This window comes from Dysidea avara, chromosome 3 (assembly GCF_963678975.1).
Source record: "Dysidea avara chromosome 3, odDysAvar1.4, whole genome shotgun sequence".
Lineage (NCBI taxonomy): Eukaryota > Metazoa > Porifera > Demospongiae > Dictyoceratida > Dysideidae > Dysidea > Dysidea avara.
In genome coordinates this window covers 13,561,451-13,584,070 of record NC_089274.1, presented here as the reverse complement: position 1 = coordinate 13,584,070, position 22,620 = coordinate 13,561,451, and the positions used below count along the sequence as shown (strand labels likewise).

Below are 22,620 nucleotides of genomic sequence, written 5' to 3'. Positions count from 1 at the left end.
CGACACAATGAAATTTAGTTTTACGAGCATGTGCTGATTATCATATCATAACGTACAGTTTCTGGCAGGTCTCTAGTGACGATCGAAGTCGACGATATAATTGTAAGGGATCGGAGAGTAGAAAGGTGTACAAAAAAACGAGAGAAAAAAGATGTGGAAAGATAACCGTTTTAGTTATCACGTGAGTTCTAGTATACTACAAAGGTACGTCTTCATGATAGATACTGTACAGAGATCCTATTACAGTCAAAATGTGAATTTTACTCTTATATGTACAATAGGAATGCAGTCTGTTGTCCTCCCAATTTTTTAGTCTCGCGTGACCAGACCGCTTTTTTCCGTGTATTGGGTGGGGGGGGGGGGGAGGGTCTGGTGCAACTCCAATAGCTGTTTACTTCTGAGCTTTCCCCAGACACTGGGGTCGCTAATTGAATAACATTGGCTGCAAAGGAGGCACCAATGACGTCCGTAAGTAAATTCGAAATGGCTTCAATCTGTTTATCCTAATAAATGAATCTTAAGCTGCTCTGATGTCTCTTTTATAGCGTCTTGAAAGTTCATCCTCATTGTGTAACAAGACTCACAGGGGTGTATGAATATTTCATTGTTTTACTGACGTCACTGCCATTTTTTGGGCAGTGATTACAGAAACAAAGTTTTCTTTGAAGTAGCAGTAGTTCAATTACAGATTTGAGGTTTGAATACCAGCCTACTTGTACTTGCTGGTTATGAAAGTGCATTTGAAGTTGAAGTTTGAATATCAACCTACTTGCTACTCCAGGTCTGGCAGAGGTGGGGATTGGTGGGGATTTACAAATGTTAGATGACAAATTCCCCACCCCTGGGGACAACTTCCAAGTTACAAATCCCCTACTAATTCGTATTATTTATCTCGGGAATCACTAACAATATGGACAAGTATGGCTATTTGTGTTGCAAATGCCCCTACCCTGGGGACGAGTTTGGATGACGAATCCCTACAAATCCCCACCTGCTGCCTGACCTGGAATGCTGAGCAATACACTATGTGGCACCAGCTATGATTGACTTATTTATAAGTATCGTGAACTATTCAGTATTGTCAATAGTGGCTTTAGTATCGATCGTGGTACTAAAATGGCAGTATCGCTCAGCCCTATAGTATGTTCACGTTGAGCTGAATCCTCAAAAACATTTAATAACTCATGGATGCAATTACACACGATCTTGAAATTTGGCTCAATTGTAGTACTGCTTGATCCGCTAAAAATATTTCAAAATCATTTTGTTCAAATGTTTGACATAATATTTACAGCCAATCAAAATTTTCACAATACATTTCCTATTGGGAAGCCATATAAGTACAGCGTCCATTACAGCCCTTTCCCGAACTTGTAATGGAGCCAAACTGTACATGTCTGTTGTTGACTCCTTTGCTGTTACCAATAATCATCTGGTTGGCTGAAATGTTAACTCTATTGAGAAAAAATCCACTTTTAATTTTTAGCTGTTTTTCAGGATTCAGCTCAACGTGAACATACTATAGTAGATAGGTCAAATTGATTGCGGGTGTAGTAAAACATTATGTATCTATACTAGTAGATAGATTGATTGATTTAGTGACTGACTGACTGATGCCTTCTGACAAGTGTAACTTGATAATGGCTAAGGCTACGGGCTTGATTTTTTCACTGTTTGACGTCACTTCGGCCTGAGAGGTGCTTTTTGGCATACCAGCCAACAACGAAACGTAATGGATACTTCACTTTTCAGAGAATAATTGTTATAACTGGGGTGCGCGACACCATTTCTTTCTTTTGGGTTTGCAGAGGTGCTTTTCGAACAGTTTTTGATTCAAAATGTTGTGTAACAAGTTGAACATAGCTGAGAACGAAGCATAATGAATACTTCACTTCTCAGACAATAATTGATATAGCTGGGACGTGCAGCGCCATCTCAGATGCGGTATGCGTGGGTTCACCAGTCACTATAATATTATTATTTACAAAAAAAGTCAGTAAACAAGTACACAAAAAATTTCGAATTTGCAACTAGAGTAGGGACCATAGCACATCTTTAAAAGGTACTGAAACAAGTTGGAGTAGTCCATGATATTAAGTCACAGTAAAACAATAGGAAGTGTTATATCCCTACTGTGCATTTCCATTATGGTATCTTGAGCACAGTAGGGATATAGCACTTCTAATTGTTTTACTGTGATTTAACACCATGGACTACTTCAGTACTTTTTATTGATGTGCTATGGTCCCTACTCTAGTTGAAAATTCCAATTTTTTGTGTTACTTGTACCATTTTAGCATGGGAGTTCAAAGGCGCCGCTCAGAGTTTAACTGGCATATTTCCCGGGCAATATCATGGGAACGCAGTTTGCTCATGTCTTTGATGCCCAACCAGTTCAAAGATACAATATTCTTTGACTCGTTATATTGAGTGACACAGAACTTTTAATTATGGGTTTGTGTTTACAAGTTAGGGTAGTAGTTGCTAAATTTAGATTATTTGACAGTAGCTAAACTATATTCTAAGATGAATGATCTGTAAAACGAGCGCTTGAGCGATGCGTGGATGTGTATTTCTACCCACTGCACAAGGGGCATGTCAGCCATTGAGCAACCACAAAACAAGAAGAATATAACAACTAGGTGAATAGCTTATAGTCCTAAGTACTTAACTTAATGTATTAACGTACTTACTGCCACAATAGTGAAGGTTTAATGTAGTATTAAAAACTTTACACCCCAAAAATCAATCCCACAATTGAAAGTTCCTGGCATGTGTTGAAACATAGCAGCATAGGAATAACGTTCTGAAAACTATTTGCCCACGCAATTAAAACCACATTCGATCATCAGATGATAGTGTATGAAACAAATGGGGTGAGTGCTCTGTAGTTCCTTCATCTATCAGGTGAGTGTGCTCTGAGTGATATATATCACTTGTATCATGGATTTTGCTAATATATACACCCACAGCCCTCGGACCGCATTGGGTGTATATATCAGCAAAATCCCTCACAGCCGTGGTATAACTACTAAATAACTAATAATATTTTAATCCAACACAACAATAACAAGAATTCCACTATCTTTTTTTGTAACATTAGGAAAATTATTGCACTGGCAATGAATTTATAACAATGCACTTTTGCAACAGATTACCAGATCATAAATAAAGATCATATCGGATACTTAAACGCAAGTTAAGTCTTGTACACAAAAGCTGTAACAGTCCTTAGCAGTTTGTTCAAAACAGTTAAACACTTTCCAATCATGAATAATTTATTTAAATATTGATTTCACCTTCAAAATGTATCTACAGTAATAGTAGGTTACAACAGATTGCACCATACATGCTTTGATTTGTTGGGCACAATACACTGGATCATTTTTCTCAGCAATTAGACCACCTGCCTAGCAAATGTTCCAAACCCTACTTGTCTTCACTAGATCCTTGTGCTATACATTTCTGCACAACACAATACTTCAAATCTCAAAGTACATACATGGACACACAGCTCTCACACAGTACATGTGAGACACACACACATGTATTTGGTAGTTATCTCATATCCAGTTTTCCACTGTATTCCAATTCAGGACAAAACAGCTTCTCTTGTCATTAAAATCAATGTAAAATATTTAAAATACCTCCTACGTATATAAATGGTAACTAAATTGCCAATTTTACAAGTGCAAGAAAAAATTAGGAATTTTCCATATGAGTAGGGACTGCAGCAATAAAAAACACTGAAACAAGCCGCTGAGACAAAACACAACTGAATGATTGCATTTTAATCCCTACTTTAACCATACATCAGCAGGCTAAAGTAGGGATTAAAATGTAATCGTTTAGTTGTGTTTTGTCTCAGCGGCTTGTTTCAGTGCTTTTTATTGCTGCAGTCCCTACTTATATGGAAAATTCCTAATTTTTTCTTGCACTTGTTTGTGTACTTTTTTTTTGTAAATTTTTATTGAATAACCGTATTTAATAATCCCCCCCCCCCCCTCTGCAATTCTTGAAATACACAGCTAAATGTTCCTAAGGATGCGGAATTTTAACAAACCGCTTTAAACAACACATTACCAACAAAAGTATCTTTTCAACTGTTTTATAGTGTGTCTACAGTATTATTTTCCACTAATTCTCTCTACAGAGCCTCAGGGCTGCTCTTACTTTTAGTTCGCGTAAGTACGGGTCATGCCCACTTTCTAGATGATGAGATACGCGAGCCTATGCGGCCTACTACGGTGTTTTTCAGTTGTAGTACGCCTGAAAAGTGCTCTGGGAAAGCTACCCATAGAGTCTGTAGAGAGGCGCCATATACAATCGGTTTTTAAACTCGGAGAAGAAACCACCATTGAGCCAAAACAAACACTCTAATCCTTACGCGTGTAGTGGCGATGTTGAACAGGCAGCAGCATATCCCGAGGTGTATCCCAACATTAAAATCACGTGCTTGCTACAATTATGCTACATGTTTATTCCAATATGTTGGGGCGCTGTGGTGTGCGTGCTTTGATGGAAGCCGTACCCATGAGAGATGGCCACGATAAAGAAAGATCAAAGATAAAACAGCAAGACAGTAGCACACACATCGTAGGTATTTAATATTGTGAAAGGTTTTTTCTCCACAAAATTCGAAGCGTTTCCGCCAAAGAAGCAAGGCTGTAGCTGTAGCCAGTTTTCTGCTACGCTTGACTGAACGCATCAGTGAGGCAGGCAGTAGAAAATTCGCTAAAATAATATATTTTTAAAAATTTCGTAGCACCTTGTCAGAGGTCGTTCTGAAGACACATTTGGGCTTGTTTATACCTGACCAATACTGTGAAATGGCCGTGAAGGATTTCTGGAGATGATTTTGGGTAGATTTTTCTTCGTGGACCATGCCCACACCTTCATCGTCCCTACTATACAGTACTATTGTACTGTATGATAGAATCTTACACTTAGCACAGACAAAGTTTAATAGAAAAGGATGTCATTCTTACTTATAAGCATGCACATCTCACTCATTTTAGCCCCATAGTCGGATATCACTTTATATGCTAAGGTCTCTGAAAGTGTATATGTACCTCAGCTTAGCCATGCAGAGCAGAATTTAATGAGGAAAATTACTATTAACACTGATGCTACTTATGAGAGATTTCATTTTACAAACTAATTCTTGCATGCATGCCATGGTTATATACATAAAACAATATCAGTAATAAATAACAATAGTGCACAACAATAACTTGTGGGTTGACTTATCGTTAACAATTTAATAACTATAACTAATTTAATTTTTGGAACCCTGCGGTGGCTTTGGGGGGCATCTCCAAACTGATTTTGGTACGTTTAACGCCATAATGACGCTAGCTTCAGACCCCCTCCCCCCTTAACATCACACTATGAAAACAATGCATTGGCAATAGAAGCACAAAATGTTATCAAGACTCACGGTAGTAAGATTTTACAACCAATACCTGATCTTAAGTAACATTAAGTTACACTCGTGCATAAAAGTACAACTTATAAAGCAATTGCTGTGAGCTTGTGTACTTACCTTAAGTCAAAACTGCTAATCAGACAACTGGCCAATTATCACTAGGGCTGGATTTGTGGTCACCACAAAACACAACTTGCTTGGTAATCTGACAACACAAGAGACCAATCGTATGAAATTCACAATACTAATAAAGGTCCTACCTGGTCCAAACTTAAGTATCACAACCACATCCACTGTTAGTGTGTGAATCACTAGACTAGATTGCCTGTAAAAATAGATAGGTGAGCATTAAATGCAATACACTTAAATTTATCCTTTTTATACAAAATAAACATTTGGGGATTTTATTCATTTAAACAGTTGACATTGTTACTCAGAGACCTGAATAGACAGGCATATCAAGAAGTTTGCAGACATTTGCTATACTTTTGAAAAATGCCAGCTGGAATAGCATGTCCAATACATTTCAATTGAAAAATCATTAAAAATTAACATGTACTGCCTACCTTGAGTCTGTTTAGTAACTTTCTGAATTTGATACATGTAGAGCAACTCTTTGCGAGTACAATGATGCCAAAAGAAGTCCAATTCACGGAAATTTTGGCTTGTCAAAGTGGCCTAAACTGACTGGGTGTAGCAAATTCCCCCATATATTTTGTATTGAGTGTTTTGGGGTCATGCAATAAAAGGCGTAATAATCCACGACACGTGATAGATACCTCAGATTCTGAACCAGATTTGGAAATAGCAGTGAATAGTGATTAAGATGAGCTATAGTAGAAGGAAATCAGAGGAAATTTAAGCTCGTCATTTTAAGGTTGAAAATTACTTACTTTTTCTATGGCAAATTGAATGCCGGATATTTGGAAAGGAACGCTCTGATCTAGTTTGATGTCTTGACAGCCATTATTAACCTTCACTACGTTAGTGTTACAATTGAACAAAAGCACTGTGAATTGTGACTGGATTTGCGAAAGGGGTCTTCCACACACATCCAATTTACCAACTTTGACAATTCATAACTTCAGTTTGGGACTAGTTATTACCTTGACATATGGTCAGTAGTGTGCACCAACATAGGTTAATGGATGGTGAAACTTTTAGGCTTGTACCTTTCTTGAACACAAAGTTATGGTCTTCCAAGTTCATAGAATTGGATGTGTATGGAAGACGACCCCTTTTCGCAAATCCAGTCACAATCAGTGATCAATTTTGATGTCTTGACAGCCATTATTAACCTTCATCACGTTAATGTTACAATTGAACAAAGGCACTGTGAAGTAGTTCTGCAGGTTAGTTTGTGAAAATTACAGTGTTCTGTGATCAAGCAAAATAATGTCCGTGCCATGTAGCAAACTTCTGTTTCACTGTATGGTAATTTAGACCAGAACATGTGAATGGGTATACTTTTTCATACAAACATCTATATCTGACACAGATTCACTTACTGACTTTTCACTTGCAGCCACAAGTTCCAAGACTTCTGATGATGATGTAAGTGGCAAATGATAAGATAGCCATGGTTTTTTTAGTAATTGGTCCGTACACCTTGTAAACAATCTCGCCATGAAATAATACGAGCTAGTGGAGCTACTAGGAGTTTTCGCCTGGTGGGACTCTAAAATACTGCAAATGCAGTTAATCGGTGTGTGTCGATGTTGATCTAATTCTCGATCTAATCAGTTTCGTTAACCTCCACTCCAGACTCTTATTCTTTCATACTTTAGCAATGGTGTACGGCCTCTGCATTAAATTACATCTCACCATGAAATGAAATCCAGTTACAATAAGACTTAATGTTATCTCTTTACTTCTCTCTCACTCTCCTTCTTGGACTGCCATTTTAAACAACTTTTAATTAAAACCGTGTATCACGTGTGTCCGCTTTGGGGTGTTACAGGGACATTCCAAGGGACTTCCCCTAAATAGATCACGTAATAATTGTCAGTCTTGTGTGGTACTTGTCGTTAGTCATGGCTCAGCAATGTGGTACGTGTGTACTATAGCCTAGCTATAGGATTTTTTGTGTGATGATGCATATGGTCGCATAGAACGCATGATGGTAGGGAAAATTCCCGCCCCTAGCTCTGTTATGTTGCTGATATATCAGGGGCACCAGAGTAAGGTGAAAGTGGTAGCTAAGGCTAAGTCAACTGGTCTATATAGCCTGGGCCTCTGGGGCATACTCCCTCAGAAAATTTTAGCTAAGTATACTGCAACTTTTAGCTAGTTCTTCAGTGACCAAATTCGCTTCATCAAGTTTGAAAGTTTGTTTAATTCCAGTCAAAAAGGTTCGGATCTCAATGCACTGGTTGTGTCTACAGTACTGGCTCTGATGCCCTATATACATTGTTCAAAGATTATTAGAGTCCCATATTAAAATGAACTCTTGTTATATGCTTGCATGGACTCTTGATAATAATGACTATATGTATTTAGCTTTCAGGTTGCATATACAAGGTATTTTTTCATCTGCTGGTATAAATTACTATTCCATGCACTATGTGGCTTGGGAAATGTAAGGCTCTAGCTCCACACTAATTATATAATGTTCAACGCAATGATAAGATAATTGTCAGAGCAGAGTCATGGTTATTGTATCAGTAAAGAGTTTTGAATATTAATTGAGATGTTTTATTTAAGTGCATTTTGACTGTTCCTCCTATAATTATTGTTCAACTATCTGATATCTTGTTGGTTTCCCTCCATCCTCTTTACTGATCCCTCTTTATTGATTTTATATGACTAGAAAATCTGTACACCTTGTCAATCCAGTTACAACAGTTGATCTAAATATGATGATGATGATGTAGTTATTGAGACGAGGAGATGCATAGTGTTTCCCTACAGTGCCACAACATACAAACACTTGAAATGTTATCTAAAACTTACATGTATATGGCTGCAGTGAACCAAGTAAGATCACTATAGCTGCTGGTAAGCATTGCATCATATTTCCATCAATCAATGCTTGTGCAATAAATTGTCTGTATTATGAATTCAGTCAAAATTATGCATAGCTAGCTGTGTAGTAATTAATTACGCACCCAGTTAACACTTAAGTTTGAGCATAAGATGCCTGAAGTATTTACCACAGATATGTTTTGTAGATAATATTATACAAAAGATAAATATACTCTAATAGAACAGTCAATAGCCAGCTGTGTAGTAATTGTGAACTAATTAGGCACTAGCTAATTATGAGCATAATCTAAAGCATTTACCACAGATATGAGATGTTGTAAATAGTATAAATGAATGCCATAGTAAACATAAATCTATAGAACAGTCTTTCTATTCTACACTGTAAATTCGTACTTCCAAATTTACAGTGTGAACAGTCTGTAATGTGCATGCCTTTGTCAAACAAGATGACAGGTGCACATGTTTGACTCTCCAAGATAATAATATTATTGCTAATTTCCAAATATCAGTCATCTAAATGTTACCATTAAATTTTTAACAATTTTGTTGTTCCCTTAGTGAGACTATCACTATAACAAAAATGAGTGATATCCACCCCAAAAACACCTTCGCTGTAAAAAAAGGCGCGTCCAAGAAACTACAAGTACCTGTAATCCAATGTAATTAAAAACAGCTCAGTTGTAGGGAAAGACTTCATAAAAGTAAAAATAACTGGTAACTTAAAGAGCTGATATCTGAAGCGGCCAAGAATGAATGCTGATATACAACTAATTGGAATTAACAATAAGTTTAACGTCGAATCTTTATCTTTCAGCTGTGTTCTACATTCACTCTTGCTGCATCATAAATTGATTTCTTTTAACTCTAATTGGCTGGTAATTTGGCCGCCTTTTTTTTGCTCTATACACTGAATATTAAAAAAGGCAGCCAAATTACCAGCCAATTAGAGTTAAAAGAAATCAATTTATGATGCAGCAAGAGTGAATGTAGAACACAGCTGAAAGATAAAGATTCGATGTTAAACCTATTGTTAATTCCAATTAGTTGTATATCAGCATTCATTTTTGGCCGCTTCGGATATCAGCTCTTTAAGTTACCAGTTATTTTTACTTTTATGAAGTCTTTCCCTACAACTGAGCTGTTTTAATTACATTGGATTACAGGTACTTGTAGTTTCTTGGACGCGCCTTTTTTTACAGCGAAAGGGTTTTTGGGGTGGGTATTCTTTACCTGAAAACATAGTTTACAAACAGCATAGCTGCTTAATCACATCACTTTCTCTGTGTAATTATTTGTTGTTTCAAGACTCCCATGGTCTACTAAAGTAGTACAGGAGTCTCTCCAAAAAAATCTATTGTATTAGAGTATCTCGATCTGATCATCAGTGTTGCATCACTTATTATATAGATGTGATTGTAGAAACTGATTGTGGGTTTGAGTATTTTTGTAGAAAGTAGGGAATTTTATTACAGTAACTGTGTAGCTGCACTTCATATTACACTGTTACATTCATAGACGGATCTGAGGGGAGGCCAACGGGGGCTTTGCCCTCCTTGACCCCTTTCTTGCCTCCCTTGATCTACAGGACTCTATTGGCATCAGAAACAGGAATATGCATTCACACTGTATTCAGAAGTACAGAAAGCCAACAGGCAAATAGAATACAACAGTTATTAATGCACTTTACAACTATAAACTGTACACTGTGAAGAAAATGTGGCATGAATTTGAATTTCTGTGCTAAAGATCGAGATACTCTAATAGAGCAGTCACTACTCTAATAGAACAGTCATAATTCTAATGTTATAAACTGACAATTTTTGTAAATTATTACAATGCTACCTTATGTTTAATACACTTTATATTACCATCAAACAGACTTATCTAACCAAATGCTTTGCAAAGCATACATTTTGTTAGCTAAATAGCTATGAAAATGCTCTCAAACCTAGGAGACCTAATTTTAAAATTTTCTCAGAATATATCCAACTAGAGTCTTAGAAGCCCTTCATTCATCCAGCTATACCAGACAAAGTTATGTAAATGAATATAACTTGTGTACTAGAGTTCCATTCTTCTCCTATTAGTGGATTTTATCCTATAGCTTCTCCCCCCCCCCCCCCCCCCCCCCCCCCCCTCAACCCCCATAGCAGTGTCTCCTAGATCTGTCTATGGTTACATTCATAGACTTCTATTGTGATTCATTTATTGTTTTCTTGCTCTAATAAGTCAGGATCTTGTTGTGAATGCAGTGCTATATAGGATATTTTAAAACGTATCATACACTACGATAGTAGTGTATAGTAGGGACCACAAAGGAGTAGGCGTGGCCCACGAAATAACGTCACCCAAAACAGCATCAATTTTCCCAGATGACGATGAGGCAGTATTGGTTAGGTAAAACTAAGCCCAAAAAAGCTTTCAGGTCAACCCGAAACGCTTTCAACAAGTTGCTATGGAATTTTAGAAATTATTTATTTAATGGAACTTTCTATTGACTGACTGACTGACTGACTGACTGACTGCCTGATGCCTTCAGACAAGCATAACTCGATAACGGCTAAGACTACGGGCTTGATTTTTTTGCTGTTTGACGTTGCTTCCGCCTGACAGGTGCCTTTTGGCGTACCACAGTACGTATAATGCATTCTTTATAGTCTTACCAGTGTCCTCTTTTGTGTCCCATTCGTCTTTGCTGACAGAGAATAGTGTCGATTTGGCGATAGCATGTGATTGCTTCCCTTCATAATGGAAATCGTCTGTATTTTTAATAGTGGCTGTTTTGATAGCAGGGGTGCTTCTTGATTCGTACTGCTGTGTAATGGGTTGTACATAGCTGACAACGAAGCGTAGTGGATGTTTCACTTTTCAGATGATCACTGATATAACTGGGGTGCGCGGCACCATTTCTTTCTTTTGGTATGCGTGGATTGTAGAGGTGCTTTTCAAACAGTTCTTGATTCGAAATGCTGTGTAATGGGTTGAACATAGCTGACAATGAAGCATAGTGGATACTTCACTTTTCAGTCAATAATTGATATAGCTGGTGCGCACGGCACAATTTCAGATGCGGTATGCGTGGGTTCACCAATCATAATAATATTAGTTAACAAACAAATACACAGAAAAAATTAGAATATTCAACTAGAGTAGGGACCATAGCACATCGATAAAAAGTACTGAAACAAGCTGGAGTAGTGCACGATATTAAATCACAGTAAAACAGTAAGAAGTGTTATATCCCTACTGTGCTCAAGATACCATAATGGAAATGTACCGTAGGAATATAACACTTCTTATTATTTTACTGTGATTTAATATCGTGCACTACTCCAGCTTGTTTCAGTACTTTTTATCGATGTGCTATGGTCCTTACTCTAGTTGAAAATTCCAAATTTTTCTGTGTACTTGTAGGAATGGAAATTAATGATAAATATTGCTTAGCACACAAATATAATAATTATGGCACAATACAGCAATTACAGCAACTGGTAAAGGCTTCAACTGCATTTCTAATGGCCTAAATGTTGATGATTTTACAGTAAAACATCGCTGGAGAGTCCACCATTATGAGAAGAACCCTCGCTTTTATAAGTCTGGATCCCGAGGTGGATCTGCCCTCAAGAACATTATTAGCTAGCTACCTCATAAAAAAAGTTAAACTGGTAATTAAGACTACGTATATATAAAACGACTACCCAACATTAATAAGTGATAGAGACAACTCCTTGGGTACTACACCCATTCACCCTCATCTTACACACACGTATTCAACTTCATTAAAATCATATGTTTGGGTTGTGGCACGTGCCGCAATTATTAAGTGCTGCAACAATTAATTATCCTTCGAGAAGAACAAAGAAGCGAATGAATGACGAAAGCAAACAACATGGTGCAGTGGACAGAACGTAATCAGAACAACAGATTCGTGAATCTGCCGTCATTACCTTGGCTGTCTGAAATTTCTGGAGCCGTACACCTAGCGCTACTGCGTGTTACAGCAGGCAGGCAGGCAGGCAGGCAGGCAGGCAGGCAGGCAGGTAGGCAGGCAGGCAGGCAGGCAGGCAGGCAGGCAGGCAGGCAGGCAGGCAGGCAGGCAGGCAGGCAGGCAGACGAAATCCAGGTGGATTTCAAAATTTTTCAAACTCACTGTACATCGAAACATTCGATTTTTGTTTCGTTTAACCAAGGTACAGCATCATAATAACAGTGCTAATGTATTCCAGGTGGTTTTTTTCAGGTAAAACTTATTGCAAGGCCGTTTTTTAAGGTGTGAAAATCCACGAATCTATATGATTTCTTACCAATCCCTACTATACAGTATACTATCATACTGTATGATATAAACTTTATCATAGCAAAATTCCACCTCTCCCAATATCTCTCTGTACAAAGTCCCCACACTAGCTATCACTACCTTTTTACATTGTGAGATGTGGATAAGGTCCAGTATATCCATGCATGACATAATTTTTACAGGTCATCTATTTGCAAGGATTTATCTTCTAGGGAGTTTTTTTAGCACCCGAAGGAAGCTGTTTATTTCTACTTAGGGTTGAGACGAAGTATTCGAATAATCCGAAGCTTCGAAGCTGACAGAGACTTCGGATCTGCCAATGCCCATTCGAATATTTGCACACTTATATATACGCATGCGCACTGCACACAATGCATCCCTTTGTTTAGGAAAAAAATGGCGTCAGACAATAAGGACGGTGCAGTTGGAAATAAAATAGTCTCGGATGTGTGGTAGTTTTACACGAAACTTCACGACCGTAGGAAAGCCGTATGCACTATTTGTAAGAAAGAATTCGCCTATTTAGGCGGTACAACAAACCTCCGGAATCACCTCGCATCGAAGCACTCGACACTTTACTGTCCAGACAATGAGATGACCACGACAGAGAACAGGAAGATGTCTACCCTTGATGGATTTGTAAGACCTGCAAAATGCAGTGAAGCACGTGCAAAGAATATAAGCGACCGAGTGACTAATATGATTGTTCAAGACCTACGCCCCATTCGAACTGTTGAATGTGATGGTTTTCGTAACTTGATGAAGTACTTGGAGCCGGGGTATGTCTTACCAAGCAGAAAACAATTTACCGCTGATATCAACCTTAAACACGCAACTTACAAAAACCATCTGAAAGGAAAGCTACGTGAGGAAGCAGTGTTTATATCGTTAACTACAGATTTATGGACAAGCATCGCTACAGAAAGTTACATCACCGTAACAGCACATTACATTGATAACAACTGGGTGCTACAAGCTTTTGTATTGGAAACCTTACCTTTCCCAGAGCGGCACACAGGGATAAACATCGCACAAAAGTTGAAAGAAATGGTGGGAGAATGGGAGATTTTGGATACTGTCAGGATGGTTAGTCATGACCAGGGTTCCAACATGAAGGCTGCCATGGAAATTTTGCATAATGAACTAAACTGGCAAAACTTACATTGTACTGCTCACTGCCTTCAACTCTGTATTCTAGCTGGGTTTAAAATTAACTCCATTGACAGGCTACTTGCTGCTGCGAAAAAGATAGTTACACACTTTCACCACAGTGTGGTAGCTTCTGAAGCTCTTAAACAGAAACAAATTGAAATGAACATGCCTGGTAAAAAGTTAATCAACAGTTGTGTCACTCGATGGAACTCAACATATGAGATGTTAGATCGCCTGTTGAAACTCCGGTGGCCTGTAACTGCTGTTCTTTCGGATAGTAAGGTAACAAAACCCAGTAACAGGTACTTGGATTTAAAATCTGAGCAATGGAAACTAGTCGAAGAATTAGTAGAGGTTTTAGAAAACTTTAGTACAGCAACAACTTTTTTGAGTTATGAGGAGAATGTGTCAATGTCAGCTGCGTTTCCAATATTACATGGTATCATTGACCAGCTAGTGCCAGACGTATCAGATTCTGGTGTAATCAAGCAATTCAAAGAAATTGTATCATCAGAGATCTCTGAGAGGTTTGAACTTAATTCTCTTCATGCTGCACACCCAATGTTATTGACAGCTATCATTGACCCTAGATTTAAAAATCTCACCTTGGGTAGATACACAGAAAGTGAACAAGACTCCCTTAAGAAAGGAATCGTAGAGCTGATGGAGATGTATAAAGTATATGAAGAGCATGAGCATGGTTCACAAACTTCACATGAGCCTTCTCCATCTGATGTAAAGCGACCAAAGAGATTGACTGCTTTAGACAAACTCCTTGGTGAGGAAGCAGCAGTGGCAGAACCCTCCCTCAGCTCAGAGTTAGAAAAGTATTTGACTGAACCTCCTCCACCTAGACGAGACAATCCACTCGTATGGTGGCAATTGAATGCTGGTCGCTTTAAAGTTGTGTCATATGTGGCTAGACGACTACTGTGCATACCAGCTACTACCACCTCTTCAGAAAGAGTATTCTCTACAGGTTTGACAGTCACAAAGTTAAGAAGTAATTTAAAACCAAAAAATGTTTATGCATTAATTTTTTTGAACCAAAACTTATCCAAGTTATCAATACATTAACTATTCAACTTATATAATTTACTGTTTTGTATGAACTATTCAAACTGTTCTTTCGTCAAGTGTTTTTGTATAAACTATTCAACTGTTTTTTTTATATTAACTTTTTTGTATTAACTACAGTATTCCTATTAAACTATTAAGTGTATTCATATTATACTTATATGACTATACTGATGCAGTTGTCATATAAACTTCTGTTTGTAGCTATGACATACAGTACTAGTAATATTCTTAAATAAACTTGCATCCTGCAGATTCCAGAAGTCCTGTAATTGAATATATGCATACATTGTTACAATATAACAGTATACTCAATTGCAAGAAGCTTCGAAGCTTCGGTAGTTGTCTTCCAAGAAGCTTCGAAGTGCCACTTGAGATATTCGTTTCAACCCTACTACGGATACATAATTTATTATTTCACCCCACCAAAATTTCTTTTATGAAATTAGAATTTTCCTCTTAGAGAAATAATTATTGCTTAAAAGAATTATGTGATGATATAAAACAATTAAAGCTATTAAATAGCTACAGGATATACAGTATTATTAATTGTCATGTTTGTCCAAGTACTGCTTTAGGTTGTCAGGGTAGTCACTTGCAGTTGCCCATGTCTTACTGTTGTTACGAACTATTTCTAGTATGGAAGTGTTGGCAGCATCATCAAAAAGTGTGTAGTAGATCATCCTGTATTCGTCATGGCCAAACTTGATGCATTGCTCATTGTATACAGTTTCCTAGATTTATGACAAGACATGTTATTAAGTTTGGTTAATGTATTTTCCCTATCTACCTTGACTTCTTGAATAATATCTGCTAAGGTTTGAAGATAACTCAAAGTAACTGCAAGGCCTGAAATCACGCTGTCAATACTGCATATTCCACTGAATATGGAATGTTGTAGTTGATGTTTAATGGCCATAATAGTGGTAAAAGTTTTACAGGCAAAGTCAAATTGATGCAGTGTTGAATTAATGTAATTCTTATTGAATGTATCATACATCTCTACACCATCAACTCTGCAACCCTGAAACAAGAAAATGCCATGATGATAGGTACAACTGTGTATTTAAAATGACCACTTACATTCTCAATGCTTCCTAGATGGTTAAATAGAGCAAATGATTTACAGTAAAATGTATTACTTTGTTCATTGGTATCCCGTCTTGCTGGAACTGGTACACTATGTGCACAAAGTATCATCATTGAGAATAGCACACTGTATACTGCAAATTGAGACATTGTTGTTTGCTAAAGCTTTTTTGGTCTGTTACTTTCTTCTGTGATACTGTTCTGATGTGGTGAAGCTTGTTTTATATACAGCATAACATTACATTCCAAGCTGCTGTGTTTCATTAATCCTGGAGACATGTAAGTAGCATTGTAGTTTCATTCAGTTCTGAGTATTGGTAATATAGTTTACAGGATGTTGTTGCCAGATATTTCTAAACACTCCTACAGAGCAGACCCCTATAGGAAGATGGTATAGCAGTTAATGATGCTTGTAAAGAGGAATGCTTGTTAATAACATGTGATTAATAGCCAGTGATGTGAACTTGTAGTAAGAAATAAGTAGTATGTGTAACTTAGTGTATAGTGCATTCAGTATATGCACACACATCTCTTCTTGGTCAAACTGCTATAAAATGCAATATATGGCTTGTGATGGTTCTTGTTAATTCCTGTGGTGATATCTTTGTTTTTATTGTAATAGTCAGAGTCTTTAGATACTCCAGTTTTCCCTGTGTAAAATTGTCTAAGGGACCACATTGCAGAGCATGTTTACTGGCTTTTGCGTTGATATTATGACATAATGTGGTATTGTAGTCATGTAGCCATTTAGTTTCTAGGTAGAAGCTTTTACAACTCCATTCCATATACAGCAAGTGTGTTTATGAACCAGCAAATGGAAGTCTCAGGACTCAGACCACTCAATCGTCTGATTGTAGTGCATGTGGGTTTGGTAGGTGCACAGAGTGACATCACCATGGGTTGCTGTACATGCACACACAAGCCACTCTACAAGTTTATAAATTCTTGACTTGGGTGAAAATGAGGCTAGGAATGGTTCAAGAAAACCTTCCATCCAAGAAAAGAAAAGATGTCACATGATTAGCGCACAAATTATTATCTTATATCACCTATTAGCTTAGTTTGCCATGTGTAGATGAACAAATTTTACAGTTTTGTTCATGTACACTCATAAAAGCACGTTTGCCTATTATACATTTTGCTCACAAATCTCAGAAGTACATGTGTATGTACGTACATATACAGGTGTAGTATGTGAAGACTCATATTTCTATATAACAAAATATCCAAATCATAAATTGTTATACAAGAAAAGAATATGTAATTATATATTACTGAGGGCCAGCTGCTAGCACTTTGGACATGTTGGTAAGATCTGTGCAGGCATCACGTATACTTGCAAAGCATTTGACAATGATACTAGCAACTCTAGGTAAAGATGCAGTGCCAATCTGAAAACTATGAGCATTAAACTGCTGCTTCATGAATCAACTTTCATGCTAGGAGTGTTACCTTGGAAAAGAGCAGGCAACGCAAAAAGGCATTAACTGAGCAAACTGAAGTGTTAAGATCCTGGCAGAAATGGTCTTTGTTCAATTGTAACTTGAACTATGGTCAGTGAAGACCTTTTGTCTACTGCCACATCATGGAACAGCTGCAGTGAAGTTCAAAAATATATGCAAAATGTTTCCCAGACCATATAATTCTGTCATGATTCGTACCGGTACATTTGCAGTGTTATATATGCAGACAGTGTAATTAGTAATCCGATAGTGGCAATCCAGAGGTAGCCTGTATCTTATGAATTTATACATATCAGTATCTGTGTCACTCATTTTGTTTATTACCTGAAACTTAGACTAGGACAAGTTTGATACTTGGCTGAAAATGTGGTCTGTAAATCCTGTAGTGCCATGCTCATGTCCACGCTTGATATGAAATACAGCAATTATATGTGCCTGTAACATTGGCAATGCATGGATAGTAGTGAGCCATAATGGGCTTGTTTGTACTAATCAACACTACATTTCTTGTTTACATGCAACTGTCAACTCAAGGTACAATAACAAGTTGTATAGTCTAAATAAATTAGACATCAAGAATGGGTGATGATGGGATTTAGAAAACCCTCAGGCCCTTAGAAGTGCCTGAGCACAATGAGAGTGTTACAACCCAAGGCTTTAATGTTTTCTAAAACCTGGTTCTCGACATCTAACTATTATACATATAAAGTTCCAACATGCCTTCACAGCCATCTGCGATTACTCTCCACAAATAAAGCCATAAAAATCACTGTAATTATAATTATCATCATACAAAATAATTTAAGAAGTCAAGGATACATGCATGTGCAGTTACACTACAGAAAGCAGTCATACGGTACTGTAAATATTGATGCATACTTTGTACGATGCATGATTTTGTATTTAAAGACACACACCCATAGCCAGCATATCCATGTATATACTTCCAATGATATGTGGAAGTGCATGGGTTTATTTACTATAATATACATAGACTATGATGTAATGAAGACTGAGTCAGTCACATAACTATTCCAGCTTCACACATTCCCCAACCATTAAAATGAAATGCAATAGAGTATGTATACTGTATGCAAATTAACTATTTAACAACTACGTACCACATATAATAACAGATTACATAGTACTGACAGTCATGAAGCCATTGAACTTGTCTAAAGCATGATTCTGCAAAACAGAAGCAAGTTCTCGACCGGGAAGCATTAATTATTAAAGGAAGTATATAATTGTCTGCATCGTTTGATGGTAGATGTTATGATTACACACAGGGAGTTATAGAGTGCATGTTTGTGTACAGTGTAGTCACATAATTTGAACCTCTGGACTTGGGATTATTTCTTATGTCACTGTATTACACTGGGAACTAAGAACGTTCAACACTGATTATACTACCAAGATTACTTCGTTGGTTACAGGTCACCTCTTGTTACGTGCAGGTCCATTTTCCTTGCTTGTTGGCCATTAATTACACTTCTTTCTTTACCCTAACCAAAGACATACCGACCAGAGGACATAACTTTATAAACTATTTAATCTTTCTCAAATTTACAAATAAGACAGAAATATTTTCTAACCGTGAGATTAACCCTTGGAACAACCTCCCAAATTGTGTAGTGATAACCAACAATCTTAATGATTTTAAGAATAGACTTGATAATTATTGGACTACAACAGGATACGGACAAACTCAAAGGTCTTGAGCCTATAATTGTATATTGTAATGTCCATTAATAATACTAATACTACTGCACGTGACTTAGACCATACTAAGATGCAAGCAAATGTTTAAATTAAGCTTTATTTCTAAATGCATGTACACTTGTGTTAATCATGTCAATGATGACTTCTGGTCAACCACTGTTGTGTCCATGGCCAGACATAACTATAGTGGGTGTACTGCACCCACTATAGTTATATGTCTGGCCATGGGCACTACTTTGAATTCACACCATCAAAATTATGATGGGAACATTGACATTGATCAGCTACTTCCTAAATGTTGTAATGAATGATTATGTAATTGTTTATTGTAATCTGAGTTATTATGCAAGTTCTGAAGCATTACAATATAGATTTGCCAGCTTGTGTGCTGCTCAGTGAATTTTGTACTCAATAATAAGTCGTGTTGTTCCTCGAAGTTATTGGTCGTGTTGCTCTAGTGGGTTAAGCACTGACAGGTTGTGGTAAGCTAGGGTTATGGGCCCAGTCACCACGTGAATCAACCCAGTCATTGTGATGTGAGAACCTTTGTATTGCTTGGACTGTGCACTGTGTTTATTTTAAAAAGTGTAGAAATCGTTTCACTAAATCCCACTGAAATTTTACAATAGCACATTACTTAGAATAAACTTAATTTCAGGTACCTGTGTTATTATTCGCTGTATTCTTACTTGTTAGTAGTAAATACAATCGACTTTGGCATTTATAATGATACAAGTAGCTGGTACGTTAGTTTCTCATCACATAAGTATCATTGGAATTCAATAAAACTGTATGCATTGCGACATTATGTCCTCGGTTCACTAGTCAGATTACAATTCCACATACTCATGCAGTATCTATTAAAATCAATGCCATCATACAAATACTTCAAATCATAAAGACCCAGCAAGACAATTAACTTTTACTTTATAATTATTTCAAGACTCCTATCTACTAAAGCAGTATAGAAGTCTCTCCGAAAAATTTCTATTAGAGTATCTCAATCTGCTGAACAAATGTTGCATCACTTGTTATAGATGTGGTTGTAGGAACTGATTGTGGGGTAGGGCTGAAATGGATAGCAATTTTACTTTCCGAATATCCTGAACAAAATATTTCCAGATATCGTACAGATAGTGACATCATTAATTGCTATAAAAACTTTGTATATTTTATAGTGAACATGCTTATTTTACTAGTATTTTAGAATAGAAGCAAACATCACATTCATATATAGCATGTATGAAAATTTTAAGTATGGTAATGATAAAATTTGAAGCTATGTACATATCAAGGAAGATTTAACATAAAAATGCTTTAAATTATTAGAAGCTATTCTGATGGCTTTGAATCTCTATCTGGATAGTATGGATATATCTGTTTCAGCCCTATTGTGGGGTTGACTATACAAAGTATACTTTAATATATTAACAGTTTAGCTGCATTAGGATGTATCTGATAGTAAACACTGTTACATTCACAGATTTACATAATGCCAATATGTCAGTGCCACAACGTATTATACAGTATTTTAGCCACACGAGAAAAGTTCTGTTTAGTTCTAAGAGAATCTGTTTTTGAATAATCACCATTTTTCATGCTTCTTTTATGACTATAAATTTTGAATGTTTTTCTTAACAACAAACCACTGCCAGAAGTTTTCCATTAGAAGAGAACAGGTAGGGCAAAAGGGCATTAACTGAGTTGGTAGAACGGGTCTTTGAGCAATTTATGATGGAGCAACTGCAGTATAAGGTCACTGAAGGCTACACAATATGTTACCCAGATCATAATAGACACACCTATCAGCAGTACCTTTCCATTATAATGTATGTGCAGACATAATCTTTAGTGTAATTGGCAGTCCAATACACGGTAACCTATACATGGTAACCTAGTGGTAACCTATGTCTTATGAATTTACATATACCGTTAATTGTAACTCTCAATCACTCAATCATTTTTTCATTAACATAAAGTTCCAACATGCTATCATAACCATTAATTTACTAATAATTGCCACAATTTCAATGTGTAATTGTAATTATATATCATCATGATTAAAAATTTTATGATATTGTGTACACCACAGAAAGCTATAGTCATATATGGTACTCTATAGATGCTGATAAATGTACAGTGATATAGTCTATATTCAACTTAAATGTGACAATATATCCTCAGGGTAGTCTCGTGTTTTGATCCATTTTAAACTGTACTGATGAGCTACCTCTAACACAGATTTGTTCATGTCATCATCCAACAGTGTGTAGATCTTCCTGTACTCATCATGACTGAATTCAATACATCGTTCATTGGATATGTTTTTCTGGAAAGTAGCCAAATAAAGTATTAACACAGCTACACATGTACATTGCTATACAAATACCTTCACATTTTGAAGAATACTTGTTGCAGTTTGAAGATAGATCAATGCCTTTGTAACGCTTTTGACAGCTTCTGTATTCAGTCCCTCTTCACCATCAGTGGCATAATTTTCAGAGAATAGAGAATGCTGCAATTCAGTTTTAATAGCCATTGCATCTGTATAAAATCTGCAAATAAAGTCAAGTTGCTGGAGCACCAAACTGATCTTATCTCTATTGAATGTACTATCAATTTCCGTTTGTACAGCCAATTCCTAAACATAGAATACATTTTGACATACATGTTACAGAGTTCGTAATGACTATACCTTCAAGTATTCAAGATGGTTGGATAACCTCAGTGATACACAATAGAATGTTGTTTCATTACCACTGCTTGGACAGATGCTTCGTTTTACTGGTGCGCCATGTACACAGTAAATTGTCATAAAGAGAAGTATGCCGGACACGAATTGTAGAGACATTGTTCTTTGCTAATATTTGTACTGTTCAAATCAAGATTTGACTATTCATTGCACCATTCTCAAATGGAGTTTCTTTTATATACAGTATCATGTCACATTCCAAACTACAGTGTCTCAAAGAGCCTGGTTACATCCTAGCAACATGGTAGTCAGTTCTGAAAATTAGAATAGTTCTGCACTTTCCAGGATGCTATTACTTCTGCATTCTATAGTATACAGACAGTTAATGAAGTGTTTAAATTAAAATGATAACAAATTGACATCTTTGTGAACAATGTTTATAATGATTCATTTTCTAACCTCATTCACATTTTTATGGCTGCAATACTTCCATTGCATGTGTATTCAGTTTGGTTTCTACTGATTGTGCATATAGTTACAACCAAAACCCACCTATTGGTCCACTTGTTAGTTCCCATATAGTCTGTCTTCCATCATTTAATATTGTGTTTATAATTAGGCTCATTACTGTAGAACTGCATGTTCTGAGCATGTGGTATACATATAGGGGGTTAGTGTACAGTTCTTTTGCTACTTTAGAAATAGTTTGCTTGTG

The 22,620-nt window shown here is 36.8% G+C and overlaps 1 protein-coding gene and 1 long non-coding RNA gene across 3 annotated transcripts; one reads left to right on the top strand and one right to left on the bottom strand.

Moving 5' to 3' along the window:
- The first annotated feature begins 7 nt into the window (after positions 1 to 7).
- On the top strand, positions 8 to 22,380 carry LOC136249467 (E3 SUMO-protein ligase ZBED1-like). Of its 2 annotated transcripts, XM_066041481.1 has the most exons (4): positions 8 to 204; positions 12,893 to 16,307; positions 16,355 to 16,497; positions 21,398 to 22,380. In XM_066041481.1, the coding sequence occupies exon 2, from the start codon at positions 13,305 to 13,307 to the stop codon at positions 14,937 to 14,939; it is 1,635 nt and encodes a 544-aa protein (XP_065897553.1). In that variant the 5' UTR covers positions 8 to 204; positions 12,893 to 13,304; the 3' UTR covers positions 14,940 to 16,307; positions 16,355 to 16,497; positions 21,398 to 22,380. The 2 variants fall into 2 exon arrangements, with proteins under 2 accessions (XP_065897553.1, XP_065897552.1); XM_066041480.1 differs by lacking the exon at positions 21,398 to 22,380 and having other exon boundaries at positions 16,355 to 17,189.
- Positions 5,526 to 7,361, bottom strand: LOC136249469 (uncharacterized). The gene is made up of 3 exons (XR_010698230.1): positions 6,937 to 7,361; positions 5,689 to 5,753; positions 5,526 to 5,633 (listed from the first exon to the last, which is right to left on the bottom strand). It is a non-coding gene; the product is annotated as an uncharacterized lncRNA (long non-coding RNA).
- Positions 22,381 to 22,620: the final 240 nt, after the last annotated feature.